At 42.0% G+C, this 21227-nt stretch overlaps 1 protein-coding gene across 2 annotated transcripts in view; it reads right to left on the bottom strand.

The window, feature by feature from the left end:
• uqcc1 (ubiquinol-cytochrome c reductase complex assembly factor 1) overlaps nucleotides 1-21227 on the bottom strand; it is a 117857-nt gene that overhangs the window by 63138 nt on the left and 33492 nt on the right. For both annotated transcript variants that reach the window (XM_068048635.1, XM_068048636.1), the window contains 2 exons: nucleotides 17680-17737; nucleotides 580-688 (listed from right to left, as the gene is read on the bottom strand). In XM_068048635.1, the coding sequence (XP_067904736.1) occupies nucleotides 580-688; nucleotides 17680-17737 (167 nt within the window). The remainder of the gene's footprint in view (nucleotides 1-579; nucleotides 689-17679; nucleotides 17738-21227) is intronic.

Genomic DNA, 21227 nt, shown 5'->3' with positions numbered 1-21227 from the left:
GTGTAACTACACAAGGCCTGCAGCGGTTCAAGAAGGCAGCTCACCACCACCTTTTCAAGGGCAATTAGGGATGGGCAATAAATGCTGGCCTAGCCAGCAATGCCCACATCCCATGAAATGTATAATAAAAATATCCTTATGCGGCTCAGTGTCATACTTTGTTTTATTATGCTCTTGTGAAGCACCCTGGGATGTTTTATGTTAAAAGCACTATATAAATACAAGTTGTTGCTGTTACTTATTGATTTCCTTTTGAAAGTTACGACTGAAACTGCTTCCGCCACCCTTTCAGGCAGTGCATTCCAGATCATAACTTATTGTGTCAAAAAAATCTCACCTCCTGCTGGTGATTTTGCCAATTATCTTAAATACTCATATGGCCTGCCATCTGCCAGTAACAAACTTCTGAAAAGCATGATAGGGTTTCAACAAGGAGTAAATTATCTCAATATACATAGTCAAATATTTCTCGATTATTCACTTGGTGGGTTTACTGGTTCTCGAACTACGCAGTCTCAGGTGACATGCAATATTTTGTATATTCGTTACTTATCAAGGGACAACATCTTGCAGACTTACCCCCATAACTTTACCCCGTTGCTCCAGGTCCTCCCACATGGAGTGCACAATGTACTTGCACATATACTTCCCCTCTCGACCTTCCTGCTTCATACGCACCAGGGCCATCCTGCAAAAACAAAAGTAAACCTTGGCTCAGAGGCAGGATAATCATCTCCCTGACTGACTCTGTTTGGAGCTGTGCACTTTCTTTTTAAAAGAAACATTTAATGCCGGTCAGGTTGAGGGCTGCCTGCGATGAAGAATGGAATGCTTTCTATTTCAGACCACATCTTGCATTTAAATAGCGCCTTTACCATAATGGAACTTTCCATGGTGCTCCACAGTAGTATTAACAAACATAATTTGACACCAAGCAACACAAGGAGATATTAGGAGAGGCAAGCATAAGCTATCACTGCTGTAATACAGGAAAGAAAGCAGCCAATGTGTGTGCAGCAAGGCCCCACAAACAGCAATGTGAAGATGACCAGATACTCTGTTTATACTCACTATTTTGTAAATAACCCATTTTTCTTGTAAAATTCCGTGTTTTCTGCTCACAGCTCCACTCTGTACACCATCCTTCCATCATTAACCTTGACTCTGTTGTTTCACTTTGCTAAGTTTTATTCCACATCTTCTTCCAGTTTCTCACAGGAACATAGGAGCTGGAGTAGGTCATTCAGCCCATCGAACCTGCTCCACAATTCAATACGATCGTGGCTGATCACCCACTTCAATGCCTTTTTCCCACACTATGTCATTGGCATTTAGAAATCTGTCAATCTCTGCTTTAAGCATACTCAATGACTGAGCTTCCACAGCCCTCTGGGGTAAAGGCTACTCAGGTCTGCACGAGATGCGACCCGAGCCGGCCCCGAGTCCTTCCATTTTTTCTCGTGCCCAACCCGACCATCAGTTAACCTGCCTTCTGTTTTTCACTTTGTTCCTTACCTGCACAAGCTTAAAATAACTGTAACAAAACCACCTTTAAAGTCAAAAAAGTAAATGAACATTAGAGTTGCTTATCTGAGGTGGTGAAAGAGCGTGTCCGATCCAGCCCGACCCGAGCCCGAATGCTGGACTCGGAAGTCCAACCTGACCCGAGCCCGACATGTCGTCGGGTAGCAGGCCTTTACTCTGGGGCAGAGAATTCCAAAGATTCACAACCCTCTGAGTAAAGAAATTTCTCATCTCAGTCCTATGTGGCTTCTCCCTTATTTTGAAATATGTCTCCTGGTTCTAGACTCCCAAACCAGGGGAAACATCTTACCTGCATCTACCCTGCCTACCCCTTGAAGTATTTTGTAGGTTTCAATGAGATCACCTCTCATTCATCGAAACTCTAGAGAATACAGACTCAGCTTCCCCAATCTCCCTTCAGAGGACAGTCCTGCCATCCCGGGAACAAGTCTGGTGAACCCTCGATGCACTCCCTCTGGCAATAATATCCTTTCTAACGTAAGTGGACCAAAATGCACAGAATACTCAGGTGCTGTCTACCAAGGTTCAATACAATTGAAGCAAGACTTCGCTACTCCTGTACTCTCATTACGTGATCCCTGGTCTAGAAGGACTAAATGAAACAAGACAGGCCATGTCACCAAACGAGAATGGCCAAAGCATCAATGAGGACAAATCAGCAACTTCTGCTCAAAGGGAATAGAGTATGTGGAGTCCTAGCGCCCTCTGATAAATGAAAGGTTCTGTTTGAAAGGTCTGACTGGTTCACAGAATGGTACATAGACCACACCTGGTGTACTGCGCACAGATCTGATCTCCATGTTATAAAAAGGATGTTGATGCACTGAGAAGGTGCAAAAAAAAATTCACAAGGATGATACAAGAACTGAGAAGTTACACCTATCAGGAAAGGTTAAAGAGGATGGAGTTCTTTCCTCTAGAAAAGAAGATGGATGACCTGATAGAGGTCTTTATGATTATAAATGGGTTTGATACGGTAGACAGGAAGAAAATGTTCCCACATAAGGGAGACCAGAACTAGGGGCCATAAATATAAAATAGTGGCTAAAAATCAAAGAGAATTAATGAAAAACTTCTTTGTCGAGTGATTAGAATGTGGAAATTTCTTTACCCAAATTATGTGGAGCTCATGACCACAAGGATAATTGGGGTAAACAGCATAAATGTCTTACAATGATAAGAGAAAGAAATAGAGGCATTAGCTGATAGAGTTAGATGAAGCTAGGTGGGGAGGGGACTTGTGTGGAGCATGAAAAACAGCACAGACCAGTTACACACAGCAAAATTCCCCAAATAGCAATGCTATAACGACTAGACAACCTGTTTTAATGACATTGATTGAGAGATAAATATTAGCCCAGAAAATATTGAAAAAGGAGATGCAAGAGTTTTGAAAAGGGTGGGAAATGCCCAATGCGTCATGTGTACACAGTCTGATAATCTACAATATCCACTGGTTTAAAAGGCAGCTACATAGCAAGCACAGCCCAATGATATGGATTCAGCATCATTTAGAAGCATAACTAAAGACACAGAAATGGTTATCCCAAGTAATGCCAATCTAAGAAAAGCAAGCCAACTCGATGGGCCGAATGGCCTCTTTCTGTGCCATAAATGACTTTATAACTCTATAACAGAAAGCTATGCTCAATGTGACAGTGAATGTGCCCCAAATAAATTTATCAAATGCCAAACTGAAGAGGGCACAAGGCAAATATTAACATGAGGAATGGTAGAGAGGGGTGCAGGGGAAAGACAGAGACTGTACGTTATAAAATAGATGTGTGCGTTTTGGATACAGCATAAGATGCAGAAAAAGTCACAGAATTATTATTTTTTGACTGCTTAGCCAGGAAGGTAACAATCCTGCATAAACATGGCAGTGCCCTCACAAACCTTGGGGAACCTTTTTCCACTTAAGTTGACAATCGAACGTCAACATTCTTTCCAGGACCCAAAGTTCAAAATGTCACAGCACTCAGCAGTTAGCTGAAGTAATCGCACTTCTTACTTAAGATTTTCCAGCCAATTTTTAGTAATATAAGCATCTGCATTATGTAACTCTTCATTTACTAATTTGAATTTACAACTGGGAGCTTCCAGACCATAATTTCTGCATGTGCAGAAACATCCTCATACCGCATGGGATGACTTCATTTCAGAATTTTCTTTTCCAGATTTTCTGGTGATGTCATCAATTGGGAGCCTGCAGCATGACAAGGAATAGTTTTATACTAACTTTCTGGCAGCTTATGCATTAATCAAGCTTGCACTTTAAATGTTTTCATTCAACTTTTGTTATTTGAAGTACTTTTAAGTGGAAGAAAAAGATATCCATTATTATGGGGCTATTCTGGCTCCACAGTAGCACTTTTGCCTCTGCGTCAGAAGGTTGTAGGTTCATGTCCCACTCCCAGAGTTGATTGCAGAATCTTGGCTGATACAGGTATCAGCCATGACTCAGTGAGTAGCACTCTCACCTGAATCAGAAAGCCATGGGTTCAAGTCCCAATCCAGAGACTTGAGCACACTTTCTAGGCTGACACTAACAGTGCGGTACTGAGGGAGTGCTACACTGTCAGAGGTGTTGTCTTTCGGATGACATACTAAACGGAGTCCCCTATCTGCCCTCTACAGAAATGCAAGCTTTTTCTTTCGGGCTATGGGACCATTGCATTGCCAGTTGTGCTGTCCTTCAGAAGAGATGCTAGACTAAGGCCCGATCTGATCTACTGGTTCACATGGACATTAAAGACCCCTTGGTCATATTTGAGGAACAGAGGGTATTAAATGCAGTGTGCTACCAGTTATTATGCCTGTTTCAACCAACATCACCAAAAGAAAATCACATTGCAGTTTGTAGGATTTCGCTACCTCCAGATTGACAGCTAATTTACCTACACAAAGTTAGTCAAGGGGAGTAAATTTAAAACTAATCCACAGAAACAATATTTTAGCGGTCAATCTATAGAACAGGCTCCTTACTCAAAACAGTACTGATTCGTTCAAATGCAAATGAGATTACTTTCAGAAAATAACATTTTGGAATTCAGTATGTGACTAATTTTAGACATGACGTGTGGTGAGTGCTGCAGGCCTGGAAAGAACAGGTGATTTTGGATCTATCGCTCCCAAAACTCTCCACCACTAGGAGTTTCCTCACTTCAGGTCTGGGTCTGCTGCAGACTCATTGATAGAGACCGATTATTGAACGACTCCATTATCGTTGTAAGATGGCAGTACCAGGATGGTAGGAGAACTAAATGGACCTTGGTCTTGTGAATTGCTAGATGATACATGTTCCTATGTAACTAAAACCCAGATGTTTGAGAGATAGGTACTATATGAATACAAACCCTTGTGTGAATTACAATTTATATCTCACTGATGACCATTGACTATAACAATCATGTCCAATATAAATCCTATTTATTTATCCTCTTGTGGCCTTTCTCACAACTCAAAGCTAGACAGTGTGAAGAGGCTGTCCTAGGTTGAATTTTGCTGCCCAAAGTCACTAGAGGGAGCCATACACCATCTACACCATCATTAGGGTTACAGTGAAAGACATGTATTGCTGGGAGTCTTTGCTGCATCCATTCCAACCAGGAATTTATACTTTGACCAACTGACTTGTTACTATCCAGTAACCAGGTGAAAACATCAATGCTGTCGTAATGACAGCGCTCACTGCAGATAAAGGTCCGTCAAAAACAAGACAGTGGTCAAATGAGGGCAAACCTTGAAGCTGCAGGCATGCTCTTAAATCTTTTTTCCCTTAAATCCGCACAATTTCCATTCAGAAGCAGTATTCCTCATAGTACAGACTGAGTCACAGCAAACAAATTAACTGGTTATGAAAAGCACAAATTCAAACTTGTGAAGTTTGAAAAGAAAATGAGTTCACAATACAAATATGGAGAAAAGTCTTCAGTCCATCCTTCCTGAAGGACTGACTATTCTCCACTAATCATGGCGTCCAATTATTTCACCAATGATTCCGAGACTTCTGCTTCTAACATTTACCTGGAAAGTCTTTGTGTGAACAACTTATTAGTTTCTGTGCTCCTCCAACTCTGACCTATTGTCCATTCCTCACTTCCTTCATCTCACCACTGGTGGCCATGACTTCCACTGGCTAAGCCCTAAGCTCTGGAATTCCCTCCCTAAACATTTATTTATTGATACAACACTGAAACATCTCCACCGCTCTCTCCTCCTTTAAGATGCTGCTTAAAACCTACCTCTTTGGCCAAACTATTCGTCACTGGTCCTAATGTTACCTTTTTTGGCTCGGTGTCAGATTATGTTCATGTGAAGCACCTTGACGATGTTAAAGGTGCTATATAAATGTAAGTTGATGTATACTTGCTTGAACCAATGTGCTTTTCTCAATCTATTTTCCACACTATTCACTGTTTTATACATCTACAAGGTCACTCCTCAATTGCCTTTGAAGGCTGAAAAACCAAAGCTTCTTCTAGCTTTCACAGCTCAGTCTTCTGCTGCGAAGAATCATCTGTGACTCTCCTGCTTAGCCCAGTTGTAACAACTCAGGACCAAAGCCTAGCATTAACTGAATTAGCCATATGTTTCCCTCTATAATAAAATCAAACAGCACAGGAGGAGGTCGTTCATCCCATTGTACTTTGATAGCTCTTTCAAAGCACTATTCAATTAGTCTCCATCCCCTATAGTTTGATGTAAAGACTATGAATAATTACATCCTCAGTTCAGAATGTTATTGGCACACAGTTTTCCTTTCATTTTAAGCCATTAATAATCAACTTTTATTTTAATCAGATCTTAACCAGGGCTAAAAGTGTTACATTATGTGGACAGGTTCATTTCCCCCGATATTGAAGATTAAGGGGTGATCTAATTGAGATGTTTAAGATGATTAATAGGAATTGATAGGATAGAGAAACTATTTCCTCTGGTGGGGGAGTGGAGAACTTAAATTAGTGTGAGGCCATTCAGGAGTGAGAGTCAGAAAGCACTCTTCACACAAAGGGTAGTGAACATCTGGAACTCCTCCACCACCCCTCCCAAAAAAAACTGTTGAGGCTGGGGGTTAAATGAAAATTTCAAAATTATTAGATAGATTTTTGTTAGGCAAGGGTATTAAGGATTACAGAAATAAAGAAGGGTAAATTGAGTTAAGATACATATTAGCCATGATCTAATTGAATAGCGGAACAGGCTCAAGGGGCTGAATGGCCTCCCAATATTTCAAAACAGCAAATTAAAGTGATGGTTAATATCCTGGGGCAGGATTAGATAATATAACATTAAAACTGTAAGTTGTTTCTAAATATACCTTAAATCTATTTTAAAAATGCTTCATGTACCCACCAGTCAGTAAATAGTTTTTGAAGATACATAAATATCAACACAGAAAGCAGCAAGACAGATGTTCAGAGGTTGTGATTTTAATACCATCTAAACCTGTATTATGCTACATCCTTGAAACACACCACTTTTTGTGCCATTATGAGGGTAAATGAAACGTTACAGTAAGTGACTTTGCTCAGAAAGTGGCATTAGCACTGCCTCAGGGGCTTTCAGATGCAAAAAAACTGCAGTACTTGGGCAGCAAGTTGCAATGGATGCAGTAAGGTGGGAATTTGCAGGATCTAATGTGGACGCTTTAAAGACGTCTGCAAACGCGACATGAAGTCCTGTGACACTGATCACAAGTCGTGGGAATCAGTTGCCAGCGAGCGCCAGAGCTGGCGGGCAGCCATAAAGGCGGGGCTAAAGTGTGGCGAGTCGAAGAGACTTAGCAGTTGGCAGGAAAGAAGACAGAAGCGCAAGGGGAGAGCCAACTGTGTAACAGCCCCAACAACCAATTTTATCTGTAGCATCTGTGCAAGAGTCTGTCACTCTAGAATTGGCCTTTATAGCCACTCCAGGCACTGCTTCACAAACCACTGACCACCTCCAGGCACTTACCCATTGTCTCTCGAGACAAAGGGGCCAAAGAAGAATAATGTGGGAATATTTGCTGCGACGAATCATTTGCCCAACTTATTAAAAAAAAATGTGCACAACAGGGGCCCGTAAGAACAGTTTTATTTTGATTTTGGGGAGCCTTTTTATTGGTGGCAGAGGATACCATGCTGGACTGAGAGGATGATTTGGACTCCTGCCATGATTTTAACAGAGGTGACCTAGTGCTAACAATTTAACTGAACTTCGGGACACTGGGATTTACTTTACAGGAAATTTTAGAAATAGCACGGTCCTGAATTTATCAGAACACATACAGCAAGGAGGGACGACAAGTAACCTTATTGAGCAGCTACTATTTAACCCATATGGATGAATCTGATTGTTCAAACCATGAAATATGATTTTATTGCCTTGATTATGGATTCCAGTATCCATAACTCTAATAGTAAATATACTGTGGAGTCATAGGCATTAGTTTTATTTGGATTTGGTCCTTTTCTCAGGTGAGGAAAGATATGGAGATACCAACAGTGAATCACACTCGTTGAACTGAAAACAAAAACTGCTCTTGGCACGTGGCTGACAATGGCAGAGCTGGCATTCATCGTCTATCCTTCATTACCCTGAGAAGGCTGTGGCTGCACCTTCACTTTGAACCGCAATGGTTGTAAAAGGAGGAATTCCAGGATGCTGCGTCGACAATGAAGGAATACTGATATATGCCCAAGATGCACTGAGATGTCTTTTCTTTTGATAAAATGCTAGATTATAAAGAATTAAAATGACCAGAGATCAGGACAATAGTAAGGTTGGACACTACCTGAATTTGTTTTTTGTGATCAGACATCATCAAAACCCTTTGATTCAATGTCAGCTTGGCTCAGTGGTAGTCATAAGGCCAATGATTCAAGCTCCACCTGAGTACGCAATCTAAAATGACACATTACTGCAGTACAGAGGGAGTTCTGCATTGTTGGAAGTGTTATCCTTTGAATGGGGATGTTAAACTCAGGTCCTGCCTGTTCACATGTAACTGATCCCAAGGTACCATTTGAAGAGTACGGAGTTCTCATGACTTAGCCAACAGTCATTCTGCAATTCAAACTGATTAGCTGCTCTTTCATTTCCAGCACAGGCACGATGACCTAAATGGCCTCCTTCTGCACTGTGATTCTATGATCTCATCGCTGTTTTATGGGACCTTACTTTGCCCAACTTGACTGCAGTTGTTGTTTATGTTACAACAGCAACTACACTTTAAACGTAATGATTTGGTTGTAAATGCACCATGGGACATTCGGACATGACAGGCACTATATAAATGCAAGTTCTTTAAGTGGTGCCCTGTAGCTCAGTGAGCCAGAGTGTACATTATTTGTTGATGTCTATAAAGAGGCGTTGTATGCCCAGTGTCATCAGCCACAGATTTATTTTTAATGTAAACCTGCTGTAACTGGATCATAAATCCCATTTAATACTCCTGTATTTTACTAGCAAAAGATGCAAAAGGGAGCAGTGGAAATTCAACAGCGTTAACAATACAAAAATTATGAATCATCAGATTCAATTGTAGCACAATTACAGATTGATGAGAAAAAAACATTTTAAAATTTTTTAAAAGTTATTGCCAACTGGCATATTCACACAGGAAAAGGCACCTGAAATTCCAGATCTCCTCTCATAAAGTTCTCTAAGCCACCTGATTAGATTACACCCTGTAATCACTCCCAGGTAGCCATTATTCTATCACCAGTAATATTTTTCTTTAAGTCACACATCTCAACGACAATCACCAGCCTTGCCGTGTGAAAGTACTGAAAAGAACCAGACTTTCCCCAAACATTCATTAAAGTACGTAGGTGATATAAAAAGATGTTTGGGAAGGAGCAGAAAGGATTAGAAACCAATCTAGGGGTCCCTACTAACATGCATAAGCTGATGAAAATTCTCAGTCTAATACCCTCCCCAGACTCGACTGTAAATGTAACCCACTCACAGGTGTATGATTTAGGAGACTTTAAAAAAAACACTTGTGTATTGCTCAAGAAAAGTGGAAACTACTCAGAGAAGTTTAAAAAATCATACTTAAAAAGTCACTGAGAAGCAATTATGAGCTGCTCAATCGCCTTTTTAGTGTACTTTAGATTTGAAGGCTATTTTAAAACAGCAAGGACTGATACCATTGGAGGATTGAGTCTGACACTGTGGTGGAGTTGAAACAACACACTTAAGGTGAGCTCCATTAGATTAATGACGGTTTCTCGAATGTTAACTTAGCTCCTTTCCTGTTACTGCCAGACACTAACTCACAATGGTACCTCCAGTCACATCACTACTCAGGGTCGGTATAAAACATCCAGAAAGCAGAAATGACCAGAAAAAAAAGCCCTCACGTGGATCATCACTTTCTAATTATTTACTTGAGAACTGTGCTATGGGAGCTTGCTGTCTGAAACTGGGACCGCCTGAGGTGAAAGGTGCTATATAAATGCAAATTCTTTCAGCCATGGCTCAGTGGGTAGTGCATTCGCCTGAGTCAGGAGGTTGTGGGTTTAAGTCCCACTCCTGGACTTGAGCACAAAAATCAAGGCTGACACTCTAGTGCAGTACTGAGGGAGTGCTGCACTGCCGGAGGTGCAGTCTTTTGGATGAGACATTAGCTCAGTGCCCTTCTACCCTCTCAGATGGTTGTAAAAGATCCCACAGCACCATTCAAAACAGAGCGGGGAGTTCTCCCCAATGTCCTGGCCAATATTTATCTGGCAACCAACATCACAAAAAAGATTATTTGGTCATTATCATGTTGCTGTTTATGGGAGCTTGCTGTGTGCAAATTAGCTGCCACATTTCCTACATTACAACACTTCAAAAGCACTTTGGAATGTCCAGTGGTGGTGAAAGGTGCTATATAAATGTAAGTCTTTTTTTCTTTAAAGTGATACACCACAGTATCATATCGAAAGTAAAGCTACTGCAGTCCTTCGAGACATTAAAAACAAAGTCCTGCCTCATTTCAAGTACGTCCCGATCTTCCTTGCCAGGCCATAACCCATCCTATTCTGAAGGACACAATTTGTGCTTGAAAATGGTTCCATGGGTGACAAACATTCTTCATGTGGGAGTCTGGAAACTAGACTGTTTGATTGTGAAGGTTGCCCCTGTAAATCAAACATACATTGTTTTTTCTCCATCCTTAAGTGATAGCGAGACCGAAACAGCAACTCTGCCACAGCCTCAGAACATACAAAGGACCAATCCCCAAGACCTTCCTGGTCTCCTCTGCACAACTATTGGCACAAGTCATTGCTGCTTACTGAGGCAGTCCACAATGCGAAAAAGTAGGCACAAAGCAGTGTCTGGCTTTAGTTGTGGTTTCTTCCACTACTCCACAGTTAAATATGGGCACAGAGAGATAGGTAATACACATTAAAAAAAAATCTAAAGCCAATAATTACAGCAGACAGCTACATCACTGAAACTTCAGTGAATGACATCATGGGTCGTTTACAACAGTGTACTGTACATGCAGCGCAATTCATTGACGCTGCAGGGAGGGCAGGGAGATCAGCTGTAAATAAATGTGCCGCAGGGTGCAGTAGTCAAGTATGATTAACAGAGCTAGCTGACTGCTTAAATCACAAGCAAACCAAGTCTACTTGACATGTTTTAAAGGCAAAATAAAGTCTATGCAAAATGGACAATGGGAACAATGGTGCAGAAAAATCCATAACAAATCTTTGGACCTTAAGGATGTTAAAACCACGTGTTTAAACAAATTTGCTTCAGATATAATCATTACTAAAGGTTTGTCAAACATTTCAATGCCTCCTTTTCCAAGACAAGCAGTTTTTGAAAGTGACAGTAGCCTGTGCTTCTTGGCTTACCTTTTTTGCAGACTGAATGGCGGTTTGTCTCAAAAACAATATTTATTAAAATGTATCAACTTGCAAAAATATAAATGTTTGGATGAAGGTTGATTTCTCCAATTAGATTTCAATCAACATGAAATCAGGATCCGTGGGAAAGACAGAGAAGGGAGACAGGTAGGAAATGCAAGTGGCATTATACAGAAATGACCACAGTTGAAATGAGGATTTCATTTGCCTTCTACCACCTGCACAGATCCCACTATGCCAAACTGGACCAGCCACATAAATGCTATGATTAGAAAAGGGTCAGAGGTTAGGTATTCTGCAGCAAGTGGGGTCAGCACCTGACTCCCAAAGCCTTTCCAGCACCTACAAGTCACTTCCACTTGCCTAGGTGCATGCAGTTGCAACAAAGATTTGCATTTATATAGCGCCTTTCACGACCACTGGATGTCTCAAAGCACTTTACAGCCAATGAAGTACTTCTGAGGTGTAGTCACTGTTGTAATGTAGGAAACACAGCAGCCAATTTGTGCATAGCAAGCTCCCACAAACAGCAATGTGGTAGTGACCAGATAATCTGCTTTGTGATATCAACTAACAGATAAATATTGGCCAGGACACGGGGGAGAATTCACCTACTCTTCTCCAAAATAGTGCCATGAGACCTTTTACATACAGCTGAGGGGGAAGACTGGGCCTCAGTTTAATACGTCATCTGAAAGATGGCATCTCTGACAGTGCTGCACTCCTTCAGTACTGCACTGGAGTATCAGCCTTGATTTTTGTACTCAATTCCTGGAGCGGGACTTAAACCCACAACCCTCTGACTCAGAGACGAGAGTACTACCACATGAACATATGAATTAGGAGGAGTAGGCCACTCGGCCCTTCAAGCCTGCTCCGCTGTTCAATAAGTTCATGGCTGAACTGATTATCCACATTTCCACCTACCCCTGATAACCTTCCACCTCCTTGCTAATCAAGAATCTATCTACCTCTGCCTTAAAAATATTCAAAGGCTCTGCTTCCACTGCCTTTTGAGGAAAATAATTCCAAAGACTCATGACCTTCAGAGAAGAAGTTTCTCACCTCTGTCTTAAACAGTGACCCCTAGTTCTAGATTCTCCCACAAGGGGAAACATCCTTTCCACATCCACCCTGTTGAGACCCCTCAGGATCTTATATGTTTCAATCAAGTCACCTCTTACTCTTCTAAATTCCAGTGGATATAAGCCTAGCCTGGCCAATCTTTCCTCGTATGACAGCCCACCCATTCCAGGTACTAGTCTGGTAAACCTTCTCTGTACTGCCTCCAACTGAACCACGGCTGACACACAAAAGAAACTTATCAGGACAAAGCAGCCTACTTGATCGCCCCTTGTTCACCACCTTAAACATTCACTCCCTCCGCCACCGGTGCACCATGTCTACAGTGTGTACCATCTACAAGATGCACTGTAGCAACTTACCAAGGCTTTTTCAGCAGCACCTTCCAAACCCATGACCTCTGGCACTTAAAAGGACAGGGACAGAAGGTACACGGGACAACCATCAACACCAGTTCCCCTCCAAGTCACACAACATCCTGACATGGACATATATCGCTCTTCCTTCATTGTCGCTGGATCAAAATCCTGGAACTGTGGAAGTTCCTTCACCGTCTGAACTACAGCAGTTCAAAAAGGCATCAACACCTTTACAAGGGCAACTAGGGATGGGCAATAAATACTGGCCTTGCTAGTGACACCCATATCCAGAGAGCAAATAAAAATGTTTTAAAAAATTCTATGCTGCATGTTTAATATATAGAATTCTTACAAGCTACCCTGCTAAATGGAAATTCAATGGCGAGTCCATTAAATTCATCAGACCACAAAGTCTGGGTTCTCTTTCCCTGCCTTCCCCACGCTCCAATAAACATGCAGCACTCTTGACCTGTACTTGAATAACTGCCTCTCAAGACTGACATTATTCTATTATAAATGGGAAAATGATTGCAAAGTGCAAGTCCATTTAATGGCCGCAGTACCAATTGCCAGTGATGTGACAGTTTTCCATGGTGAAGCAATCCGCCCAGAAATTGGACTAAGGGCTGATGTCCTTACCGTAAACTGCAATGGGAAGATTTAAGGAACACTCAAGTCTTACCCATAACCAGCTGGTTGAGGAAGTTGAGTCCTGTGATCACTAAGCTACTGGGACAGATTCAACCTTGCATTTCTAACAAAACTGTCAAATGTCTGTGGTTTCTGCAACTTTACCCTTTAGAAAGATAAACAACCAGCCGCCTGTGGAAATACCCTCCCGAACTGTTTGACGATATAAGAATATTTAGCAGAAAGTGCAATGCTAAGATTTCAGTAGCATTTTAAAAAGCCACAGGTCAGTTATTTCCACAGTAACCCCCCATGTGAACTTCTCAAATAAATCACGTCACTCATTCAAAACTTTCTCACCCACAACAGTCCATCCATTTGACGTATTGGACAGTTTTAGCTTCATTAATCAGAGATTATGGGTGAGTGAGGTAATGGAGTGGGCCATTTTCTTTCAAAGCGCTGCTGTTTATTATGGTGACTGTCACAAGCTTTTCCTTGCATTAACCATTTTGCAAGCTTAACTTATTGTGGCGCTGATTAAAAGAAACATTCACACAGTGGTCAATTGTCATTGAAACCCTTTACTGAAAATGCTGCCTTCTAAAACAGAAAGTTATATCAACAATTAAATTAGAAGAAAAACATTCAGGGACTTAATCAAAGTCATTAAAATGACCACATGAAAATAAATGACTGCTGATTGACCAAAAATGTTTCATAGTTTGGTATTTGGGCAGAAACTTCCTTTAGGAATTAGTGGTTATGGCACAACCTGATAATACTGCAACGGAGTTCATTAAACCACCTTGTGAAGGGCTCTTTAATGATCTGCTGGGCTTCGTTGAAGTTGGTTAAAGCTCAGATGATTCTACAGCCAATTCACAGTTCATGCAATTTATGTCCCACCTCCTCTCCCTTGCCCCATCCCAACTATATTTAAAGTGACTAATCAAACCACAGGAATATATCCACAAGGATCTGGAGATTATCTTCAGTACTACTATACAAAGGCCATTTATGCAGTCATAGTCAAACAATTATTTACAGCACAGAAGGAGGCCATTCGACCCATCGAGTACATGCCAGCTCTCCACGGAGCTATGTAGTCAGCCCAGGCCCTGGCTTGATCCCCGCAAGTCTTAGGTGGCCATCCAACTTTCTCTTGAAGTCATTGATGGCAATGTGTTTGTTCTTGAGCAACATTTGGTAACCCTCTGAAACCATTGCTTTGAAAATGTAGCTGTGTGAATATTCGCACAGACATACTTCCCACACTTGTATGGCATTTCCTCGTGTGTTCTTTTAAAGGAGGTGATGACCTATTAATTTAAGCACCTTCATCAAAATAGCGGACAAAGGAATTTCATACCAATGAACAAGTCCTGAATTCCACGGCATTTTTCCCAAAGAGCAGGTATCCTGACCAACATTCTGCTCTCAACTACTACTACCAAAAACAGACCAGCTGTCACAAATTGACTTGGCGAATTCGCCTACATAAGACAATCGCTACACTTTAAAAGTATACACTGGCTGTGAAGTACTTTGGGGCCTTTTAGCGACTTAACCTCATCATGTCTTTCTTACCTCCAGGATCAACTATTCCAATGTCTCCTGTCTTCTACCCTGTGTAATCTTGAGTTCTTCCTAAACTTCATTGCCATATTCTAACTTGCAGCAAGTCCCCTCACCCACCATCCCAGTGCTCGCAGACCCCACTGGCTTCCAGTCCAGCAATGCCTTGATTTGAAAATTCTCGTATTTGTGTTCAGATCCCTCTATGGCCTCACCACCCCTCCCTGTCCATCTCTGTAACTTCCTCCAGTTTACAACTCTCTGCACTTTCCAAATCTGGCCTCTTGCACATCCCCGATTTTCACGGCTTTTTTTTTATTCATTCAATCATGGGATGTGGGCGTCGCTGGCTAGACCGACATTTAATGCCCATCCCTTTTTGCCCTTGAGAAGGTGGTGGTGAGCTGTCTTCTTGAACCGCTGCAGTCCATTTTGGGGTAGGTACACACCCACAGTGCTGTTAGGAAGGGAGTTCCAGGATTTTGACCCAGCGACAGTGAAGGAACGGTGATAGAGTTCCAAGTCAGGATGGTGTGTGAATTGGAGGGGAACTTGCAGGTGGGGGTATTCCCATGCATTTGTTGCCCTTGTCCTTCTAGTTGGTAGAGGTCACGGGTTTGGAAGGTGCTGTCTAAGGAGCCTTGGTGCGTTGCTGCAGTGCATCTTGTAGATGGTGCACACTGCTGCCACTGTGCCTCGCTGGTGCAGGGAGTGAATGTTTGTGGATGGGGTGCCAATCAAGCGAGCTGCTTTGTCCTGGATGGTGTCAAGCTTCTTGAGTGTGGTTGGAGCTGCACCCATCCAGGCAAGTGGAGAGTATTCCATCACACTCCTGACTTGTGCCTTGTAGATGGTGGACAGGCTTTGGGGAGTCAGGTGAGTTACTCGCCACAGGATTCCTAGCCTCTGACCTGCTCTCGTAGCCACGGTATTTATATGGCTACTCCAGTTCAGTTTCTGGTCAATGGTAGCCCCTAGGATGTTGATAGTGGGGGATTCAGCGATGGTAATGCCATTGAATGTCATGGGGAGATGGTTAGATTCTCTCTTGTTGGAGATGGTCATTGCCTGGTACTTGTGTGGTGTGAATGTTACTTGCCACTTATCAGTCCAAGCCTGGATATTGTCCAAGTCTTGCTGCATTTCTAAAAGGACTGTTGCAGTATCTGAGGAGTCACGAATGGTGAACATTGTGCAATCATCAGCGAACATCCCCACTTCGGACCTTATGATTGAAGGAAGGTCATTGATGAAGTAGCTGAAGATGGTTGGGCCTAGGACACTACCCTGAGGAACTCCTGCAGTCATGTCCTGGAGCTACATCACTGGTGGTTGTGCTTTCAGCTGCCTCGGCCCTAAGCTCCAAATTCCCTCCCTAAACCTCTTTACCTGTCCTCCTTTAAGATGTTCCTTAAAACCTACCTCTTTGGCCCAACTTTTGGTCACCTGTACGAATATCTTTTTTATATGGCTTGATCTCAAATTTTGCTCCTTTAAAAGAACACACAAAGAAATTCCATGCAAGTGTGGGAAGTATGTCTGTGCGAATATTTACATAGCTACATTTTCAAAGCAATGGTTTCAAAGGGATATAAAATGTTACTCAAGAACAAATATATTGCCATCAAGGACTTCAAGAGAAAGTTGGATGGCCAGCTGAGAGAAACAGACTTGCAGGGCTACGGGGATCGAACCAGGGTGTGGGGCTGACTGCATAGCTCCATGGAAAGCTGGCATGGACTCAATGGGTTGAATGGCCTCCTTCTGTACTGTGAAGTGTCTTGGGATGTTTTACTACATTAAAAGGTCCTATATAAATGCAAGTTGTTTGTTGCTTTATCGTAAGCTTATTGTACACTTGTCAATCGTTCATATGCTAATATCTGAATTTCATTGTACATGTTTTAACTGTTACCTCCATATAATAACTCTTTCCTTTCACTATGAAAATTAGCTTTAAGTCTGTTCAGAATACTGGGGCACAGGGAACCAAAATAAATAAATACATTATTCCAATGCAGTTCCAGACAAGACAATCATGACCAACTTAAAAATCATGTGTCAAAATGTTACCTTTGGTTCAGTTCCAGAGTTCAAAACAAGACTGGGGTCAGAATAGTCACAGTAACAAATGCCTAGTCATTGCAGAAATTTATTGAGGAAAACCAAACCGATTTACAAGTGCCTGGCTCAGAGTGAAAGAATCTGAATAGGTTATGTCACAATTAAAAATTAAGCAGAGAGTAGAAAATTTCCCTATCACTCTTGTAGTCTTTATTAAAATGGACCCCAGTCTTATTTCCCCCCACCATGTCTCTCTCTCTTTCTCTCCCCCACCTCTCCTTATGGTGTAGACGGCTTAGTGGCAACGACACATCCCTTTAAGATCTACATCTGAAGCACAATGAAAGACAATAGAAACAGACTTCCACAAGGTAGCAGCCATTGCATTTTCTGGCACCAGAGTATCCTGGGTGCAGATGGCACTGGCAAGCAGCACATACAACGTGTGCCAGTTGTACGCAGCTGCTGGCACTTTCGCACAAGATCTCCAATCTAATGGGCAACAGTCAAATGTAAAAACCTAACTTTTGGATCCTTTCGTAATGACACTTGGAGCTGAGTTTACTCACCAGACGTGAAGTTGGGCGATGAGGAACCAGGAGTTCAGAGAGTCTGACAAATTGCATCCTGCATATACAGAAATAACGTTTCATTTTAGTCTGCCTACATTGATGAAAAAAATTAGAAACCCAATTTCATGTTGCCCCTTACCCAAAACAGAAAGGAATCCTCCCCAAGAACAAACTAATCAAAAAAAAAGTTATGGTTGACTTTCTGAGCAAAGTGCAGGATGGGTGTTCCCTCACTCCAACAACTTGGTTTTGGAAAGGAGACTTTGAAGTAACTAATGGCCTCTTTATGCTAGAAAAAATTGGAAAAATTATTTGAAAAAAAAAAAGAGGAAACCACAAGGGCTGTCACAGCGATAAGTGCACGGAGCAATGTGCTGGAACTCCAAGAATACTGCCACGTAGATTAAAACTTCCAACCTGCTGAGTTTCTCACTATAAGGTCACTGTGTCTCAATTTGAATGCCATTGTGACAGAAAGTTGCAATCGATAGGGACCAGTTATAATAAAAACTCTTATGTTGCTGTTAGGCAAGGGTATTAAATGTATGGAACCAAGGCAGGTAGATGGAGTTAAGATACAGATCAGTCTCAAGGGTGTTAATGGTCTACTTGTGCTCCTATAATCCTGTATGGACATTGTAAGCTCTTACATTTTAAGGAAATTGTTCAGTTGTGGTGTTACTTACTACTCGGACTGCCGTAGATTTAGACAGACACCAGAACAATGACACTACAAACAGCTGATGAGGTTTCTTTGTACGTAATGCATTCTTCCTTACATATACTAAGCATTGATAAAGTGAGCTCTCTGGGGATCCACATGGCATCATGGATCAGTTCCAGTCATAGCTGCATGCAAAAAGGACTTTGGAATTAGCTGGAGGCAGTGTGAATGCTACTACACCCATTGCCGTAAAATCTGGGTTAAGAGATCTGCATTTTAAACCTTACACATTCACCCCCTCCACCACACAGTGGCAGCAGTGTGGACCATCTACAAGATGCACTGCAGCAACTCGCCAAGGCTTCTTCGACAGCACCTTCCAAAGCTGCATACTCCACCATCTAGAAGGAAAAGGGCAGCAGGCACGCGGGAACACCAAAACCTCCAAGTTCCCTTCCAAGTCACACAGTATTTTGGTTTCGGAAATAAATCGCCGTTCTTAATCATTTCTGAGTCAAAATCCTGGAACTCCCTCCCTAACAGCACTGTAGGTGTAACCTTCACCACATGGACAGGCATGGTTCAAGAACTCAGCTTACCACTACCTTCTGAAGGGCAATTAGGGATGGGTAATAAATGCTGGCCTTGCCAATAACACATCCCAAGAACAAATAAAAAAAATTCTTAAAGCAAGCAAAAATTTTATGAAGGTTTAATACGGAGCCATAAAGGTGCCAGGTTCAGTCTCTAACTTGCTGGAGTGACAATCAATAGGGACCATCTATGAGAATGGCTTCTTGCTATGGGCACTGTAAACTCTCCACGAGGGTGGCAGCAGGACTACAATTGGCCTGTAAGCTCCTAAAAGAAACTCGAATTAGCCAAGGTTCTCATATTTGCATTCCATCCAGTGACTCATGCTATAAACTGTGATATATACAAATGTTGGCCAAGACTACAATGTGCTTCCGATATGTTGACCTCCATAATCAAACAACCTTCCCATAGTCACTGCAAGGTTCATAGGGATGGCAACTTGGGTGCAGTACTAGACAGCTTCCGTCATTCTTGGGTGGAGACAAAGGTGAGAATTTGATGGGGCGGGGGGGGGGGGGGGGGGCGGAAATCTTAAAAACAGAGTAAGGAGAATGGAACAACACATGTGGTCCACCTCATAAATCATTAAAAAATCCAAATGGAGATAGCACTTTGGTGATAAAAATATAGCTTGATATCAGTGCGTCTACATGAAAATATATCCCATACCTAATATAGGAATGAAGAAAATAGTTACAACAGAACTGTTAACTGGATCACAAATGTTCGCGTTTTCTCAATTCTTCAATATGAAACATTTTCTAGATTACTTAGTAATAAACACAACTCAGCTAGCACTTGGCGTACGTGCTTCACAAAAAAAAGTGTTTCTTTAAAGGGGACTATGCAAAGTCACTGTAATCGCAGAGCTCAATATAGAGAAGGTTCCTCTAAAACTGGCAATGCTTATGATTTCTGCCAGAAGATCTGAGATTATCCAGTGTTCCGCAGAGTTTAATAAGGTGCCAACTTTAACCCCAGGTCACAGCTCATTTAGCCCTCACTCAGGAGAATGGCAGAGTATCTGCAACTGGTACCAGTGTTCCTGGGCTAATGAGAAAACTAGCCAGCGTTCCTACTTTTGAGCTTTAACTTGTGACTTGTTAGACGCAGGCATGTGAACTGAACCTGGAAGTCATGATGTGCCGTCCCTTAGTCCAACTGCCCGCGGACACACACTTTCGAGACTCGGAAATAAAGAATGGTCACTTAGGTATGATACCAGAGAGCAAGTGACACCAATGAAACTGTACCTTGACAAGTAGTCAAAAGCCTTTGAGGGCTGTCAGGGCTGGAAGAGAAGTTCAAGAATCAACAACTTCTATGGGATGGGCAGCATGGACATGGAGTGGAAAATATTAAATAAAAATCTAGGAATCAACTTTCTTAAAATCTACAAAGCTCACATCACAAGAACAGGACCTCGTGCCCAAAAGCATCATGTGCACATGGATTTATAAAAGGAGAGCTATCGGTATCCAAAGGAGTTCAAAACCGACAACCCAAATTCTCAGGGGTCCCAACCAAATGCTTTCAATGTTGCAAAGCAACTCCAAAAAAGGAAAAGAAAGTTTAAGTGACTTTTCCTGACCTTATTTTCATTTCCCGCTTGGCTGCACCACAGTTCCCTGCTGGGATTCTATCTCACAAGAAACTTTAGGAACAGGAAAAGGTGATTTGGTCCAACAGACCAGTTCTCTTTCCATGGATCAAACATACTGATCTGCCTGTGCACCAAGTAGCTCAATCCCTCTCCCTCCAGAAACAAAGGGAATTGGCTCTTCAGCCTCATTTGTCTGCTTCAGTGACCTTCCCAGATATCTCACTCCACATCTATGTTACCTTTGGATGAAGAAGTTGTATCTGAATTCTTTCAAAGTAACTTTTTGAATGAAGTCTCTTGATAGTGAGCAATTTGCCTGGATCATTTTGGTCAATTTCCTTCACAATCTTGGAACACTTTAATTAGGCCATCACAAAGCCGCCTCCCCCCCCCCCCCCCCCCCACCAAGCAGAAGCTTCTGTCCCCTCTCCAGCCCCAAAGCCATGTAGATTAAATACATTGGATAATTTAGATGCAGTGATAATTAAACTGAGTGCAAATTATTGAGCCCCATCTCCACATTCTTTTCCAGTGAAGCTGACAGCTTTTACTAGCAATGCTGCCCTCAGCAATATTTATCCCTCAACCAACATCATTGAAACAGATTATCTGGTTATTACATTGCTGTTTGTGGGAGCTTGTTGTATGGAAATTTGCTGCCAGGTTTCCTACATTACAACA

The sequence above is a fragment of the Heterodontus francisci genome, chromosome 16 (genome assembly GCF_036365525.1).
Source record: "Heterodontus francisci isolate sHetFra1 chromosome 16, sHetFra1.hap1, whole genome shotgun sequence".
In the NCBI taxonomy this organism is placed as follows: Eukaryota; Metazoa; Chordata; class Chondrichthyes; order Heterodontiformes; family Heterodontidae; genus Heterodontus; species Heterodontus francisci.
This window is presented reverse-complemented; position numbering and strand designations above follow the sequence as displayed.